The sequence below is a fragment of the Ostrinia nubilalis genome, chromosome 5, assembly GCF_963855985.1.
Source record: "Ostrinia nubilalis chromosome 5, ilOstNubi1.1, whole genome shotgun sequence".
Taxonomy (NCBI): Eukaryota; Metazoa; Arthropoda; class Insecta; order Lepidoptera; family Crambidae; genus Ostrinia; species Ostrinia nubilalis.
Window position 1 is genome coordinate 7,030,920 of NC_087092.1, and position 15,504 is coordinate 7,046,423.

Consider the following 15,504-nt stretch of genomic DNA (forward strand, 5'->3'; position numbering starts at 1 on the left):
GTAACTACACTTTAAATCTAGCGACTCTACAAGCCCCATTTTGTACTAAAATGCTTGCAGTCTTAGTAGTTGTCTAGAAAACTCATGTTCGCTGTGCTATGTGAGTGTGTGAGTATATTTCAGTGGTTATTATAACACCAGAAGCTGTCGTGAAAGATGCATCTCACTCATCTCCCGATAATATTTACAGTCACGCGGTTCCCAACATTTTAAAAGTTTTAAAGCTAATTAGTTTTTTGTTTCTTAGCTAGCTTTTCCAACTAAACCGAGAGGCAATAATAGCCCAACGGTGTCAGTGCCAGAAAATTAGAGCTTTTAGAGCTTTAGAGCCTGAAAAATACTGAAAAGTTCATGGATCAGTGATAACAGATTTTCGGCATAATTTTCTGCACTTTATAGATCGTTATCTTGAGTCGTAAAAAGTAAGATAAAATAAGTCCGCGCAATAATGTTCCGTTCTCATGCTCCCATGTGATTCCGTTGGCGGCGACAATGCCTCGTTTGCAGGCAAAAAAGCGCGCGATTCTCACGCGTTTACTCGAATCACGCGCGCAACACGTGATCCAGTGATCTTTGGGAGAAGGAGCATCTTTCTTGCATGACTTTAAATATAATTATTTCATCAAAGTTCGGTCTAACGAACAGCCTTTATAACACCTCGGTGATGGACACAAAAACGGCAAAGAAATAAATCATAGGAAAATATGGTTGATGAAGAACCTTCCTAAAGCTTACAGTCTCACGCACAGATAAATAATAAAAATATTTAAAACGTAACGCATTACAGAGCTACTGGTTTGTAACAAAATAAGATCTATAAGAAAAGTTAAATTCCTGACGGACAGAGAACCAAAAGGCTTGGTCTTGGACAAAAATACTTAAATGCTCCAGCAACAATGTATGACTTCAACGCCATTTTAAAAGCTCGCCACATGCAAGCTATATTATAAAATTACAGACCTTTTTTATGATGCGGGGACGAATGTATCTATAGTGCGTCAGTAGAGTCATTTACTAAGCAAACAGATAACAGTCATAGTAGAAATTAATAAGAAAAATAACTATTAGGTTGAGTTAGTAATTAATGTTGCAGGCGTGTTATGTTTAATAGAATGAAGTCACTTAAATGATCATGACTTCATTGTACATAAATCGATCGACCGATGAAATAGTATTATCAAGCAAGATCTTAATATCGTAAGATCTCTACAAATGTTAATTAAAGCCCGACAATTGATTGTGGACGATAAATGGTATAATAATAATAGTTTATATCACTCAACTAGTTTGAGTACGGACGCAAAGGTACGCACATTGCGCTAAACGTTTCTACACTTGTGGTTCGTGCTCTGGTTATGAATGAGTGAGCTAGGCGGGTGCGACCGCGGCGACCACAAACTGCACAGCTGACGAATGGCGTCGTTTAAGCCAAATACAGAGTAAAACCGTTGTTATTAATTGTAAAAGGTGTTCTTTTTACCTATAATAGTGTTCACACATAGAACTAGAGTCCTTTCATGAATAATGAATAATGTTCTTCTGGGCACTTTCAGCTTGAAACAGTCTTATAACCCTTGAGTATGAATCTTTTGGTGAATAATTCGAATTGCACCCTTGTAAATAATTTTATCAGCCTTCAAAGAATTGTCAGATTTGATCAAAAAGTATTTTAGAATACATACGAATTAAGGGTTATCATTCTACTATGTTTATGTACATACTTAATTAACTACTGAAATTACTCTACTGAAAAGAGATATAGTAGGGAATTTAGTGCAATGATTTGTATGGAGACCCCTCCACTTTGGTATAGAAGGGTCATTTTTGCACCAGTTGTTCTTTGGGTGCTCCTGAGTAGATTTCCGTCGGTAGACATCGGGAGCCCCCTCTGTGGTAGCAGGGGGAGGGGGGGCAAGTTTCCTTCTGCCGCGCTTCACTTTAAGGCCCATATCTTCAAAACTATGGGTATTAGGGCAAGTGTGGTGTCATTTTCGGATAATTAAAGGATGGCAAATTCATTTCTAGAACAAACTTTTTGCCTTTTCATACAAAAAAATAGAAATATGGAGTAAAATTCACAAAAACCAAAAAGTATTTTTTTAAATAAACGTCGTTTACTTTTAAACCATTGGAGATAATCTAATAAAAAAAATATGTCCTGAAAGCTACATTTATCAGGATTATAAATATGTACCATTGTGTGGTACTTTTTTTGAAAAAAGTAGGTGAAAAAAAAATTTTCTTCAGGACACAGCGGGCGAATTTTAATGCGCGTCGGAAAAAAATATTTATTTTATCCATGAATTTATACTATTTGGTTCATAAGCAAGTAAAGATTATTATTTTAGAATTTATTTAGAGTTCCTGGCACATCATGCTACCATGATTTGTATTTTTTCTTCAATTAATTTTGAACTCTATGTGTAAGACATAAGGTTGAAAATAGTTTAAATACATTTTATTATTGAAAATATCATAAGAAGAAAGCACTAAATAAAGAACTTGAATTTGTCTAAACGTCTAATAATAATAATTATTATTTCAATTAACATTTTTATTTCTACATACTATTGTACCAGTACCAGTGATAACGGAAAGGTAAGTGTGAGGAAAGAGAGGATTTATATTATCATAGTACGGGAGATTATTTTTAGCACAAAGGCTACGGCTGTGACCATTATACATAGTTGTTTTTTCAGACAGCACCAGCTTCTGCACTACTTCTTTCCAGGCAAGCTTCGGCAGCTACGGGCAATTGGTCCATGTAGGCTCCATGTTGCTATCGGTTCTGGTCCACCCCCAACCAGTCGGGTAAAGGGAAGACTGAGTCGGTTGCTTGCAACTGACCCGATACGCGAACCCCTTGAACCAACTAAATTTTAAATAATTTGAAAAAATCATAAGGACATAATTACTGCCCTTGATATACTGATGCAAAACTGCCTAGGTTGGTGGGCACTTACAGCACTCGTTCATAGTCAAGCATGTAGTAATAAACACAGCGAACGTTTAAGGAGGTTTGCTACAGTATTTCAAGCTGAATTCTACGCTATAATTATGTGTGCACTGAAAACAGGGGTGTATGAAACGCAATATTTACATCCTTAGCCACAGCCAGGCAGCACTCAAACAAAGCCATCGCCTCAGTGAAGGTTGAGTCTAGAATTAGGTATTCTAGATGCAATCTTAAAGATGAACAAACTCTGAAGGCATGACAAAGTGTCCCTAATGTGGGATACCTGGACATACACGGATCGAATGCAATGAGAGAGCCGACAGTCTAGCGAGACAAGGGTCAGAGACGATAACTATTGGGTCAGAACTGATAGTACCTTTATCTAAAAGCTTAGCTTACGTACGCCATAATATGGCCATATCCAAGAATAATAGGGCTGAATGGGAAAGCTCCAACGATATAAGCCTCTCCAAATCATTCCTAAAGGGAAATACAGGGTCATGAACAAAACTTTTCAAAGGTATGCCCAAGCAATTACAGGTACGCAAACTGGGCATTATGGAACGAATCACATGTCCCACAAAATGGGCCTAACAACAGAAGCTCTCGAGCATGTGGAATACAATGTGGAGTCCATGAAACTCTTAATACTGTAAGGATGGGTCTGCTTGGGTCAGCATATCCGGCATCAGAAGACTATTAGGTGGCTTTCACTCAGACGCTTAATTCACTTAACTAATGTATAGGATTTTTTTGGATGATAAGGAATAAAAAAGGGAGAATAAAGATCATAATGGGTCGCTGTGGACTACGCTTAGGTGTGACCCTACATAAAATAACCCAGACAGCTTTGTATCAGCATTGGCTACTGGCAGTATATCAAGGGGTTCGCGTATAGGATCAATTGCAAGCAACCGACTCAGTCTTCCCTTTATCCGACTGGTTGGGTGTGGACCAGAGTCGATAGCAACATGGAGCCTACATGGACCGATTTGCCCGTAGCTGCCGAAGCTTGCCTGGAAATGGTGAGATGTAAGTGCAAGAAGTAGTGCAGATGCTGGTGCTGTCTGAAAAAACAACTATAATGGTCACAGCCGTAGCCTTTGTGCTAAAAATAATCTCCCGTACTATGATAATATAAATCCTCTCTTTCCTCACACTTACCTTTCCGTTATCACTGGTACTGGTACAATAGTATGTAGAAATAAAAATGTTAATTGAAATAATAATAATAATCATTAGACGTTTAGACAAATTCAAGTTCTTTATTTAGTGCTTTCTTCTTAATATGATATTTTCAATAATACAATGTATTTAAACTATTTTCAACCTTATGTCTTACACATAGAGTTCAAAATTAATTGAAGAAAAAATACAAATCATGGTAGCATGATGTGCCAGGAACTCTAAATAAATTCTAAAATAATAATCTTTACTTGCTTATGAACCAAATAGTATGAATTCATGGATAAAATAAATATTTTTTTCCGACGCGCATTAAAATTCGCCCGCTGTATCCTGAAGAAAAATTTATTTTCACCTACTTTTTTCAAAAAAAGTCCCACTTAATGGTACATATTTATAATCCTGATAAATGTAGCTTTCAGGACATTTTTTTTTTATTAGATTATCTCCAGTGGTTTAAAAGTAAACAACGTTTATTTAAAAAAATACTTTTTGGTTTTTGTGAATTTTACTCCATATTTCTATTTTTTTGTATGAAAAGGCAAAAAGTTTGTTCTAGAAATGAATTTGCAATCCTTTAATTATCCGAAAATGATACCACACTTGCCCTAATACCCATAGTTTTGAAGGTATGTGCCTTAAAGTGAAGCGCGGCAGAAGGAAACTTGCCCCCCCTCCCCCTGCTACCACAGGGGGGGCTCCCGATGTCTACCGACGGAAATCTACTCAGGAGCACCCAAAGAACAACTGGTGCAAAAATTGCCCTTCTATACCAAAGTGGAGGGGTTCTTGCACTAAATTCCCTACTAATAAGAGTCTTTACTTATTACCAGCACCTTTTCATTATGCATCGTGTTTGCTTAAGAGATGCAATCATTATGAAAGATCGCATCATTACGTATTGGTATTAAAATATGTAGAGGCGGCGTTATGTCCAACAATCGTTTAAGTGAGGTCATGGAATGATATCACAGACATTATGTCATCGCGATTCAAGTCGTGTTATTATAATTAAATAATGACATTATGCGTTTAATGTATTCAGATGTCAATATACATATAATTATGATAATGTACGGTGCAATTAAAATTAAAATTTTAAGTCAAACATATTACTCCTTTAAAAATAACGAAAGGAACTTAATTTTTAGTGACCTGGTTAAACTCGATTAAATCATCAGTTAAAATTATTCACTTAACAGAACTTAAATCTGCAAGTTGTAGATAGAGTGTAATGCAAAGGCAAGTATCTCTAGTAGCAATTGGAGTAAACTTTTTATTGTTTTTCCATTAATTTTTAATAAGTTTTTCCTAGAATTTTTAAACCGTAGTGCCTTAGAACTAGCTTTTTGCGGGTTCAAAGATAGTTTATCACCACTCCCTAGGACTATCTTAACGTTCATATTAAGTTTCCAAAATGAAGAACTCATTTGCAGTTACTCTATCAATATTTTGAAGCTTAACTAAACTAAGATCAATAAACTAAACCCTCAAATTAGTGACAATGTGCGCGGCAATCGTGACCGTATTCCGTAGTCAACTATCCACGGGGTTTATTCATGGAGGTACTCTGTAAGAGGACGTGAAATATGACCGAGGGGGCTAATGGAGCGCTACCCTCCGTAAGTTACCAGTAGAGAGCTAATACACATTGTGCTCACAAATTTTATGTTCGAGTTTGAATGTTTTGTTTGTATTGAGTCCTTTGAAAGGAATCTACTCTAGTTTTGATAATGTATCTGTGAAAAATTACCTTACCACACTCTGAAAAGTTGCAAGTTTTTCAATGTGGCTAAAAAGTTGATTTAAGAGAGGTTAGGATGTAAACATCAGTTTACTATAGGTATGGTTTAGCGAATATTTTATGCAGTTGTAATAAAAACGATTTTGCTCCAAAAAATATAGTTTGTCCTGCTCTACCTAGAATAAAACCACTTTCAGCTACCTACGCGCTACGTCACTACACCTAAAACACTTACTTAACTACCTTCCACGTCACGCGCGTCATCTGTCTGCGCCCTTACCTCGACAACTCAGCATTAGAGAAATAAGGGGCATCATCGGGATTCATAGAGTGCGGTTGCGTTTAATGGCCACTCCACATCGCAACGCTTTCGTACGCGACAGACCTCAACGATCTAATGCCCGATTAGGTGAGAGGGTCACTTTTCCGCCAAAATAAATGTTTTGTTTACCTTTTGAATACGTATTTCTATTTTGTGGGATACATTAATATCGAACGAAATCTTCGATTCGTAATAAATATAAAACTAAAGGTTTAGTGTTGATCCTATAGACAGCAAAGAGAATACATACAAAATTATTAGGAATACTTTTCAAGAATTTGAAACTGAAATAATTCAGAATTCATAAGCATTAGTCCATTAACTTATTAATTACCCTTTCTTGAAATAAAACCGGCAGGCTTAGTGTCTGAAAGAATTTTCTACCAGTCAACTATTGATCAGACAGAAATGGTGGTGATTTTTACTAACAGTTGAAAAAGGATGGTTTGCATATTTTATCACCATTTTCAACTGCTACAAGTACTAGTGAATACATTTTCTTAATAGAATATCAGCAATATCACCCTTGCCATTTCTGAACGGAACTGTCCCCAGACAAATTGAAAGCGGAAAGTTTACAGTTAAAAGCCGGACGCTCACTAAGTCGCATTTCCGAGCATTAATGCGAGCATTTGGCTCGGCTAATGCGTCGCGATTTATTGCTCGCGACCTCCCGCGAACGTGGTCGCGTGCGCATTCCATTTGTCACGGGGTAATTGATACAAATAATAAATCTGATGCTCTCAACCGCAAGCGTGTTTGTCGTTTGTCTATGTAGTGGTTGATCGAAGAGATGGATGGGTCCGAAGCGGAAATTCTGGGTAAATTCGTAGATACATACCTGTGGTGTGTGTGTATTGCTGTTGGTGTACCTTTATCAATAAATAAATAAATAAATACATAAGTTTAGCCTGTTCAAAACAACAATCAAAAATTTTGATTAATACAAGTAACTAAGAACTTTAATAAAAGAAACTATACTTCAACCTGGGTTGCTTTGTATGTGGTGACCATAAAGTGTATCTATCTACATATTTCTAACTTTACAACTGGACTTGGACTTGAAATTGGACTGGGTAGTGGACCCAGTTCAATATTCCAAAGATACCAAATGTACATTATTAGAGCTCATACAATAGAAAAAATAAATATGATTAATGATTTATAGAACATCTTGATTCAAGTGTGAATCAAAATTGTCTGTACCCTACTAACGGTACAAACGCAAAGTCAATTAAACAACACAGAATAGATCTATCACAACATCATTGCTCTAATTCAATTTGTATTCCAGTTATTCTGATCCATCAAGTGGTATTGGTCCAAAAGTGACAGTCACTACGAGATGAAAGGTATCCTAAACAGTCCGTTGTTGTGGCGATCCGATACCGAGATGTGGTATGAATGGTTCCGCGCAGGGCGCTGGGCCCAGCGGGGGCCCCGCCGCGGGGCGCCGGGCCCCGGGTCACGGCCTATCTCTTTGTCAGCCTAGTTATGTGTTAAATTAATTGTTCTCGCGGCCTGTGGTCCGTGACACGCGTGGCGTTGCGCATTTGAAGTGTCAACGCGGAACTGACGGGTGGGATTAATGATCTTGAATCGATGAGAGATTTGTTTGATAATACGTTGATGTTGGACAGAAATGGTAATTTTGCATTTTAAGATAAGAGAGGGTTATGTACCTAGTCATTTAAGTATTCAAATTCACTAAGTTAAGTATGTCACTTCAGTTGTTTTAACGTTTGTATCAAATATGGTGAAGCCACTTTAAGCACTTAGTAACTTCGTAATAGATGAAACCTGAATAGGTACTTGGATGTTAGGTACCATGTCTAGACAAGATAGAATAAACGATGACGATAGAACATGCAAAAAACCAACTTGGCAGCCACCGACGAAACTTTAATATCCAGTTGACAACAGAACAAAGAGCCCGCTTCTTGTACCTTTTTCATCGAGGCGCATTAATTAGTGGTGCGTCTTCGAAAATAACCTTCTCCGTTGTCGGTCCGTCACGTATAGAGGCGCGCAATGACGGCGCTGCCGGGCCCGTGACTTGCAGCCCGCCTTCATTACGCCGCCTGCGCATCGCTCTCAACACTAACAAGCCCGGCTAATGCAATGAGTTGCAAAACCCCCGACAACACAAAAACAACCGTCCCACTCAACCCATAGAACACAAAATCCCTATCCACCCACCTATTCCAGGAGCCGATTAGAATGATTCCGATGACATTAATGACTCGCCCTCACTTTGGGCCGTCATTGTATTAGTTTCCTTAAAACGGCAGCGGCCGCATTATAGGCGGTAACAACAAAGACGTCCTTAGATCCCAATCATGGACGCTGATTGTTCGAGAAACTGCAGACAATCCTGTTTGCTTAACCTGACAGATCGACCGATCCCTTTTATATGGTGTTTGTAAAACGGTTGTAATCAAGCGAACAAGTGCACGTCTATCGACTAAAATCAATCAATGACTTTAATTGAACGTTTGTTTTGCCTTAATTACAGGTAGTCTGCAATACAAGTTCGTCGATTGAAATAATAACGCCAATGTCTAATTATTATGCATCGACTACTGAGAACTGTTCACTTCGAATTATGAGGAAAATTGTGACTCATTCGCCTGACGCCTTACTGGTTCTATCTAAAGATTTTACTTTGTATGTCTCTAGTTCTTTTTAAATGACAAAAACTGAATAAGGATCATCAATCAGCTCGCAAATACAAGTGAATTTTCAAAGGACCTAGTTATAAAATGTAAGTTATAGTTAATCGTTGGCACCTGTCCCACAGTTTAATATTATTTACTGATGGGTTGCCATACTTCATATTAACGAATTCCCACATTGAGCAACGTCGTTAAGAAAAAACTCTACATTGCACATTAAGACCTAGATTAACTAAGAAATGATATTTATCAAGTTCTTTAACAAGTCTATAACTAATTAACTACGCATCCCGGTACAATTTCTGTTACTGTTGATGAAGATTTACCTACCTATAACTTAAAAAGCAAAACATTGATTGCATACAAAGCATTTTTTTTTCAGGTAGACTACTTTGCCTTTATTAAATGTTTTACATCAAACCACATCGACATTGTAGAGCCTGTATGCAAAAGTTTCCCACAAACATCTGACATTATTATCACAAAACTGTTGTATCTAATAATTATTGGTAACATAACGGTGAAAATTAACATCAGTAACCAGCAGTGAGCTGTATAAAGGTCATTTGCGGTGACGACAGGAAACTCGGTGGCTTTGGTTGTTGTTGGCCGTTTTTGCGACGTGTGGTGGCCAGGGCTTTTAATAAACCACACTAGGGTACTCGACCGAATAATTACCATATTCTACGTATCAGCTATTTCGCATTTCCAAGCATACTATGTGGGCAGGAAAGGAGCAATGAATTGTAACTACTTCAAGATACATTTTCAATCAACGATGACCACAAAAATACTATAATAGATACTGAAGTTGTTAAGAATTAATAAGGTTAGGTAAGTTGTTTGCTAAACAAATTACAAAACTATCATTGATATTGAAATGAGCTCGACTTACTCGATTGATTCCCAAATTTTTTTTCATTAAATATTTTTTAAAATTATAATCTAAAGTACCTAATCTTGCAGATAACCAACGATAAGTATTCCACTATCCATTATCCATCAAAATAATGGTCGTAGAATTGCCTTCAAAATAAAAAGCATCATGGCCAAGTTATTTGCATACCTAACCAAACAAAGTAGGTACATAGAGTCTACACTCAGTATCGCACTTGCGTTCACAATGCGAACGAGGCGACTAATTGTGGCAACAATTCACAAATCAGACAGAAATAAATAATGGCACAAAACAATTAGACGTCCAAAATAAATCGTGCTCAACACGTGCACTGACAGATTTGCGCGTCATTAACATTTTTTTGGTCAAACGCGCCGCAGAGCTTTGTTAAATTTGTCTTTGGTGACTGACGGAGGCAGAAATAACGGTACAGTCAAGCACTTATATCAAATCTTAACACTTTAATGAAGCTCTAAACATAGTTTGATAGTAAGTTATTCATTACAACTACTAATAGTTCGTAGACCTAAATAGTCCATTTTCCTTTGTTTTTATTAGAACCGGGAATCGCTTATGGTATAAAAAGCTTCTAGTCAAGCTTTAATGTAAACAATTTATTAAGCAGTGACACAAGGAAAATGATGTTTTCTCAAATTCCTTATACAATATTAAAAAATAATGCGACCTTTTTAATCTTCAATTTAATTTCGTAATATTAAGCTGGCTGCTTCGCAAAACTAGTAAATGATTCTACTGACAATCGCTAAGTCACATCTATCAAACACAAAGACATGTTTCTAAAACCGTACCAGTACACGTGAAGAGTGTTTAATGGTTGACAGGAATCCGGTGCGCCCGCGCAGTAAATATCATTTCCTCGACAGCTTCATTTAAATACCTTTTGTCAATGAACGGGTTAAGCACACACTGGGCGCGATAAAAAAGAATTATGGAGGGCGATGTTTATTTTTTCTCTAATTGTTTCATGTGACAAATATTTTAATTAGAATATTTTGACGGCATTAGTTAATTAGAAGACACAATTAGATTATTTATAGAGTGTCAACTGCCAACGTTTTGTCGGCTCGATTTTATCTGTGGTTTACAACGTTAAGCTTGTTAAAAGAGTTTTTAAAGACACAACAGAGTAGGTAGGGCAACAATTCTTCAAAAAAACGTACCTATCTAAAATGCTTGAGAGTCCGTAAGTGGTCTTGATCCCAAAGTAAAGTGTTTAATCCCCCATGAAAAGCTGGAATCCGAAAAAAAGCTATCAAAAATGACAGATCTTGAGGACACATTGTGTCGGGGTAATGCTATTTTCGAGGCAAGTTTGCAAGTTAGGGTTGCGCCTATTTCAAAATAAGTTTTATCGGATATCTCACACTGACATTCAGTCTTATTACTTTGTAATGATTAATGAGGTTGAAATAGTTTTTCACAATCGTTACTACGGTGAAAAATGACATTATTGGATGCCATTTTATTTCGACTGCAAAATTAATCAAATGTGGTTGTAACCCATATTATTAGTTGTCCTCATTAGATAATTCGAAAACATGTAGGTACCACTGGGAATTTCCCGAATATTCCCATGTGACATTTTCACTATTACATCGATCCAAGAACCGATCGATCATAGATCGCACATCCCTGATGGACTGAGGCGATGACAAAGCATCACCTTAATCCCTACAACAGCCATTTAGGGACATCTATACTAATATTATAAAGCTGAAGAGTTTGTTTGTTTGTTTGTTTGTTTGTTTGTTTGTTTGGTTGAACGCGCTAATCTCAGGAACTACTGGACCGATTTGAAAAATTCTTTTTGTGTTGGATAGCCCGTTAGTTCCTGAAGGCTTTAGGCTATATATCATCACGCTAAGACCAATAGGAGCGGAGCACCAATGAAGAATGTTTCAAATCAGTGTTTTTTTTCCTTTTGAGAGCTGACGCTGCGTAAACGGTTAAAGTTTCGCAAAAATCATGTATCACAGGATTGTTCCCCTTTAAAAGTTCTAAAAAAACGTCCGCGATAGTATATGTCTATCTTTTAAGGTTGGCTCATAGTAACCCTTTTTATGCAAAAAGAAATCTGTTTTATATTAATGCATTATTTGCGGAGGTTTTTTCATAAACATGATATTAATCCTTATCCAAATAAATAAGTTATTCATCACAAGTATTTAATTTTAAACATACTTGGCCTTTACACCATTCAATTTCAATAAATATCTTAGGAGATATCGCAGTTTTAAAATATCATCGCAGCAAAATAATGATCAAGTACTGCGCGCGCCACTGATGGATCAATGCACAGCCTAAACCGCTGATCGTAGAGACCTGAAACTTGGACGGTGTGTTCTTTGTAAGACGTAAGCATCTGATAAGAAAGGATTTTCCAAAATTCTACCCCTAAGGAGGTAAAAAGGGGAGGGCAAAGTTTGTATGGGATAACGAGATTCCTTCGTTCAATCTACTTCAAATTTCGCATAAGCATTCTATAACAGAATTAATGGAAGACGTGTTTCGTATTTTAGTGAAATGCATCCCCTAACTATGTTAAAAAGGGGTAGAAAGTTATTTTAGTGGTGATTTGCTTCAAAGTTGATATTAATTACTCATTAGTGCATTTTTTTTACAATCATGTCATGTTAAAGACTATCATACTCTAGGGGCCTCCACTTAACCTCGGAGTGGGTGCCCGCTGCGTGCGCTCGCCTAACAATGCATAGTAATGCATGACGGTCAATTCATGCCGCGGGCACCTGCTTGCGCTGTATACATAAACTCATTTTCGCGCGAGAGTTTTTGCGGAGGCCCTTGAGGTAGTGGGAGTAGTCTTGAGGAAAAGCTCCTTCTCCCACGGCCAGTGGCATGCTAGAAACTTGCTGATTCTAGCACCCGTAGGAAAATAAAAAAAAAAGTTTACCAATAATACTGCGGTAGGTGTAGTTTTCGATTTCGTTGTAAAAAGATAATACCACCGATCAAAGGCCGAGCTGCATATTCATAAAATATAAGAAAATTTTATTTTCATGTTTATTTAACCTTTAAGATTTTTATTTTTATATTTTATAAGTATTCAAACATTTAGATAATAACGTTAAAAATCGTATGAGAACGTTTTCGACTTCTCCGCGGACGAAGTCGCGGGCAAAAGCTATTTGTAAAATAATTGGACTAAATTATTAAAAGTGCCTACCCAAAGTCATTATTCCACGCGGACGAAGTCGCGGGCACAGCTAGTTACAAATAAAAGTTTGCTCGTTCTGCCACAATGGCCATTGACGGGCTCACGCTGCGCCGGTGAATGGGCCAGCGTCGAAAAAATCTATTAGACACGCATAATGGGCCCGATGTATGGACCAAGTGCGATGGGATTGACGGCCTGCTCTATAACTGGATATTGTGTTGTAGTATTTTTTATAAGTTTTCTGAGAAGTTTGTAGTAATGTCAACTTAGGTTAGATCTCGAGATGATCGGTTTATTTTTATTTTATGCGGATTCGGTAGAGTTATTTCAAAAAACAAATTTTCCTATATGGCTTCTGTCGTGTAATTCGGTGTGATAAGACTTAGGCCGCCATGCAAAAAAACAGCAATTTTTTTTTTAATTGATACCGGTCTGCCCTGATACAATAAACATAGAAATGTATTTTAAGATAAAAGGTCTAATGTTATTAAGGGCGATTGCGCCAAAATGTAGAGCTCCATCACCAGACAATGCCTATAAGGTTTCAATAACTTATTTAAATTCCAAATTACAGATCAATATCATCGATGATCGGTAATAAGATGTATGTTGGTACCCGATCTATTGTTCAGCGTTGAAATTACCAAATAATGTTATGTGCGTTAGAAAAAGATTGTTCGATCGAGCTGAACAATACCTTATTGTTCTTACAATTCAATGCGTCGTAAAATCTATATTCGTCGATCGGATACGGATAGATCGGATGATCGGATATTTAATTTGTCCGGATCTCCGGATTTGCGACAGTATTGTGAGGGTGTGCGAGACAATTGGACCCTACGTCGCGTTGTGATGGAGTGCCCTTATTATGTTTGACGAAGTCAAGTCTTTGAAGTGTTTTGTTGGTTTTGGAAATTTATACAGCTAGTTTAAAGGGTTGGGGTGCTTTATTGGGTGAAGATGGAGGTCCCATGTGATATTATGATTTTCACTAACACTTAAAGATGAGACGCTTTGTTTTGTTTTCAAGAATATGGTTTCCTGTAAAAAAAATATATTTTTTCCAAGATATGTATAGTCGGTTCCAGCCCAGTGTGTTAGATATGTTAGAGCTAAGAAATTCTGTATGTTTTTAAAAACGAAACAAAAAACGGATGATAACATCTAGCATAAAACAATGAAAGTCAATAAACAAATTATTGAGTCTTAAAACTCATTAAATAAATTTATTGGTACCAAACAGCATTATAACAGCACCATAATAATAGATTTGTGGGCGTTTAAGTACCGAAAATATGTCTGCCAGGCCAAATTTGCCGTGAGTAATTTACAAGTAGGTATTTGACAGTAATACTGAACTATAATTTGATTCTATTAACCCATAAAACGCAGTGTAATTAGGGCTATCAAATTGTTACGATTTATATTCAAAACGAAAATTGAATTACTAGGTACAGATTTTTATAGACTATAACGCTTTGTAACTATAAATTATAGTTACAAAGCGTTGACAGAAGATTCTTTACATCAGCTGTTTGTTGTTATTATTTTTTCACGGATTTTATTTTTACATTTGTAAAAAGATTTGTTTGCTTTGGTACTATTCAGAAAAACACTTGGCTATTAGTCACTTTAATTACAATAAAATCAACGCTCTATTTAGTACTATCATTGATAGTGTGATAGTACTATCACGGATACCCAATGGTAAAGTATTTGATAACAGCTGACCTGTCAAAACATATCACGCAAAAACCGACCAAATGCTTGGATGGAAAACGCACATTATTTATAATTGTAATTAGTTATCATTATTGTAAATGAAGAACCTAGGCTTAGCTTTTTATGGAGATTAAAAATTGAAGCAAATTTATTTTGAAACAACTTATGAGGCGGCGAAATTTCAAGTTTTTGAGCGTAAAAACGTCACAAATCGTCCAAATTAGTTCACTATCATCAAACAAAACAGTAGAAAAGCGCAAAACACTCACAATAGCTTTGTTGGGCGCCGGCAGCGGCGCGTACATATCAGTGATCATTGTCCACACAACACATCGGGCACGGCACTCGCCCGTCACATCGCACTACCGCACTAAGCGGACTACGCCGAGTAACGGACTCTAGTGGGGGGTGGGCGGCGCCAGCCAATCCCGGCCTCTTACCGCGCCCCGCCCACGCTCGCCCCGCCCCCAAGGTCGCTGTATCGATCGCACGCGCACCGGCCTCCATTTTATTTTGGCCGGATTTGCATAAACTTTTTTGTTTCCAATTGTTGCTTAGTCGGCGCACTTGGCCGCCGCTTTTCAGGGGTCTTGACTCTTGACGTAACCGAATTGACGTAGTTATCTAATATGGATAGAATGTAATATTTGGAAAAGTGTCTTCTGAAGGTTCTATTAATGACTCTACCTATTTCATGTTTTTTTTTCTTTTAAGTAAAATATAGTTTCTTTTAAGTAAAATATAGTAGCTACTTATCTGCTATGACAATAATTATAATCATTATGACATGAACAATTATTATTTGT

General features: G+C 37.0%; 1 protein-coding gene across 4 annotated transcripts in view; it reads right to left on the reverse strand.

Moving 5' to 3' along the window:
• Positions 1–15,504, reverse strand: part of LOC135071780 (transcription factor Sp9) — an 87,573-nt gene that overhangs the window by 15,115 nt on the left and 56,954 nt on the right. The window contains exon 1 of one of the 4 annotated variants that reach the window (XM_063965605.1): positions 14,968–15,053. The exons of the other annotated variants lie outside the window; for them this stretch is intronic. Coding sequence (XP_063821675.1) covers positions 14,968–15,015 — 48 coding nt within the window. The 5' untranslated portion in view covers positions 15,016–15,053. Of the gene's footprint in view, positions 1–14,967; positions 15,054–15,504 lie in introns of those variants that run through there. 4 annotated transcript variants of the gene reach the window in all.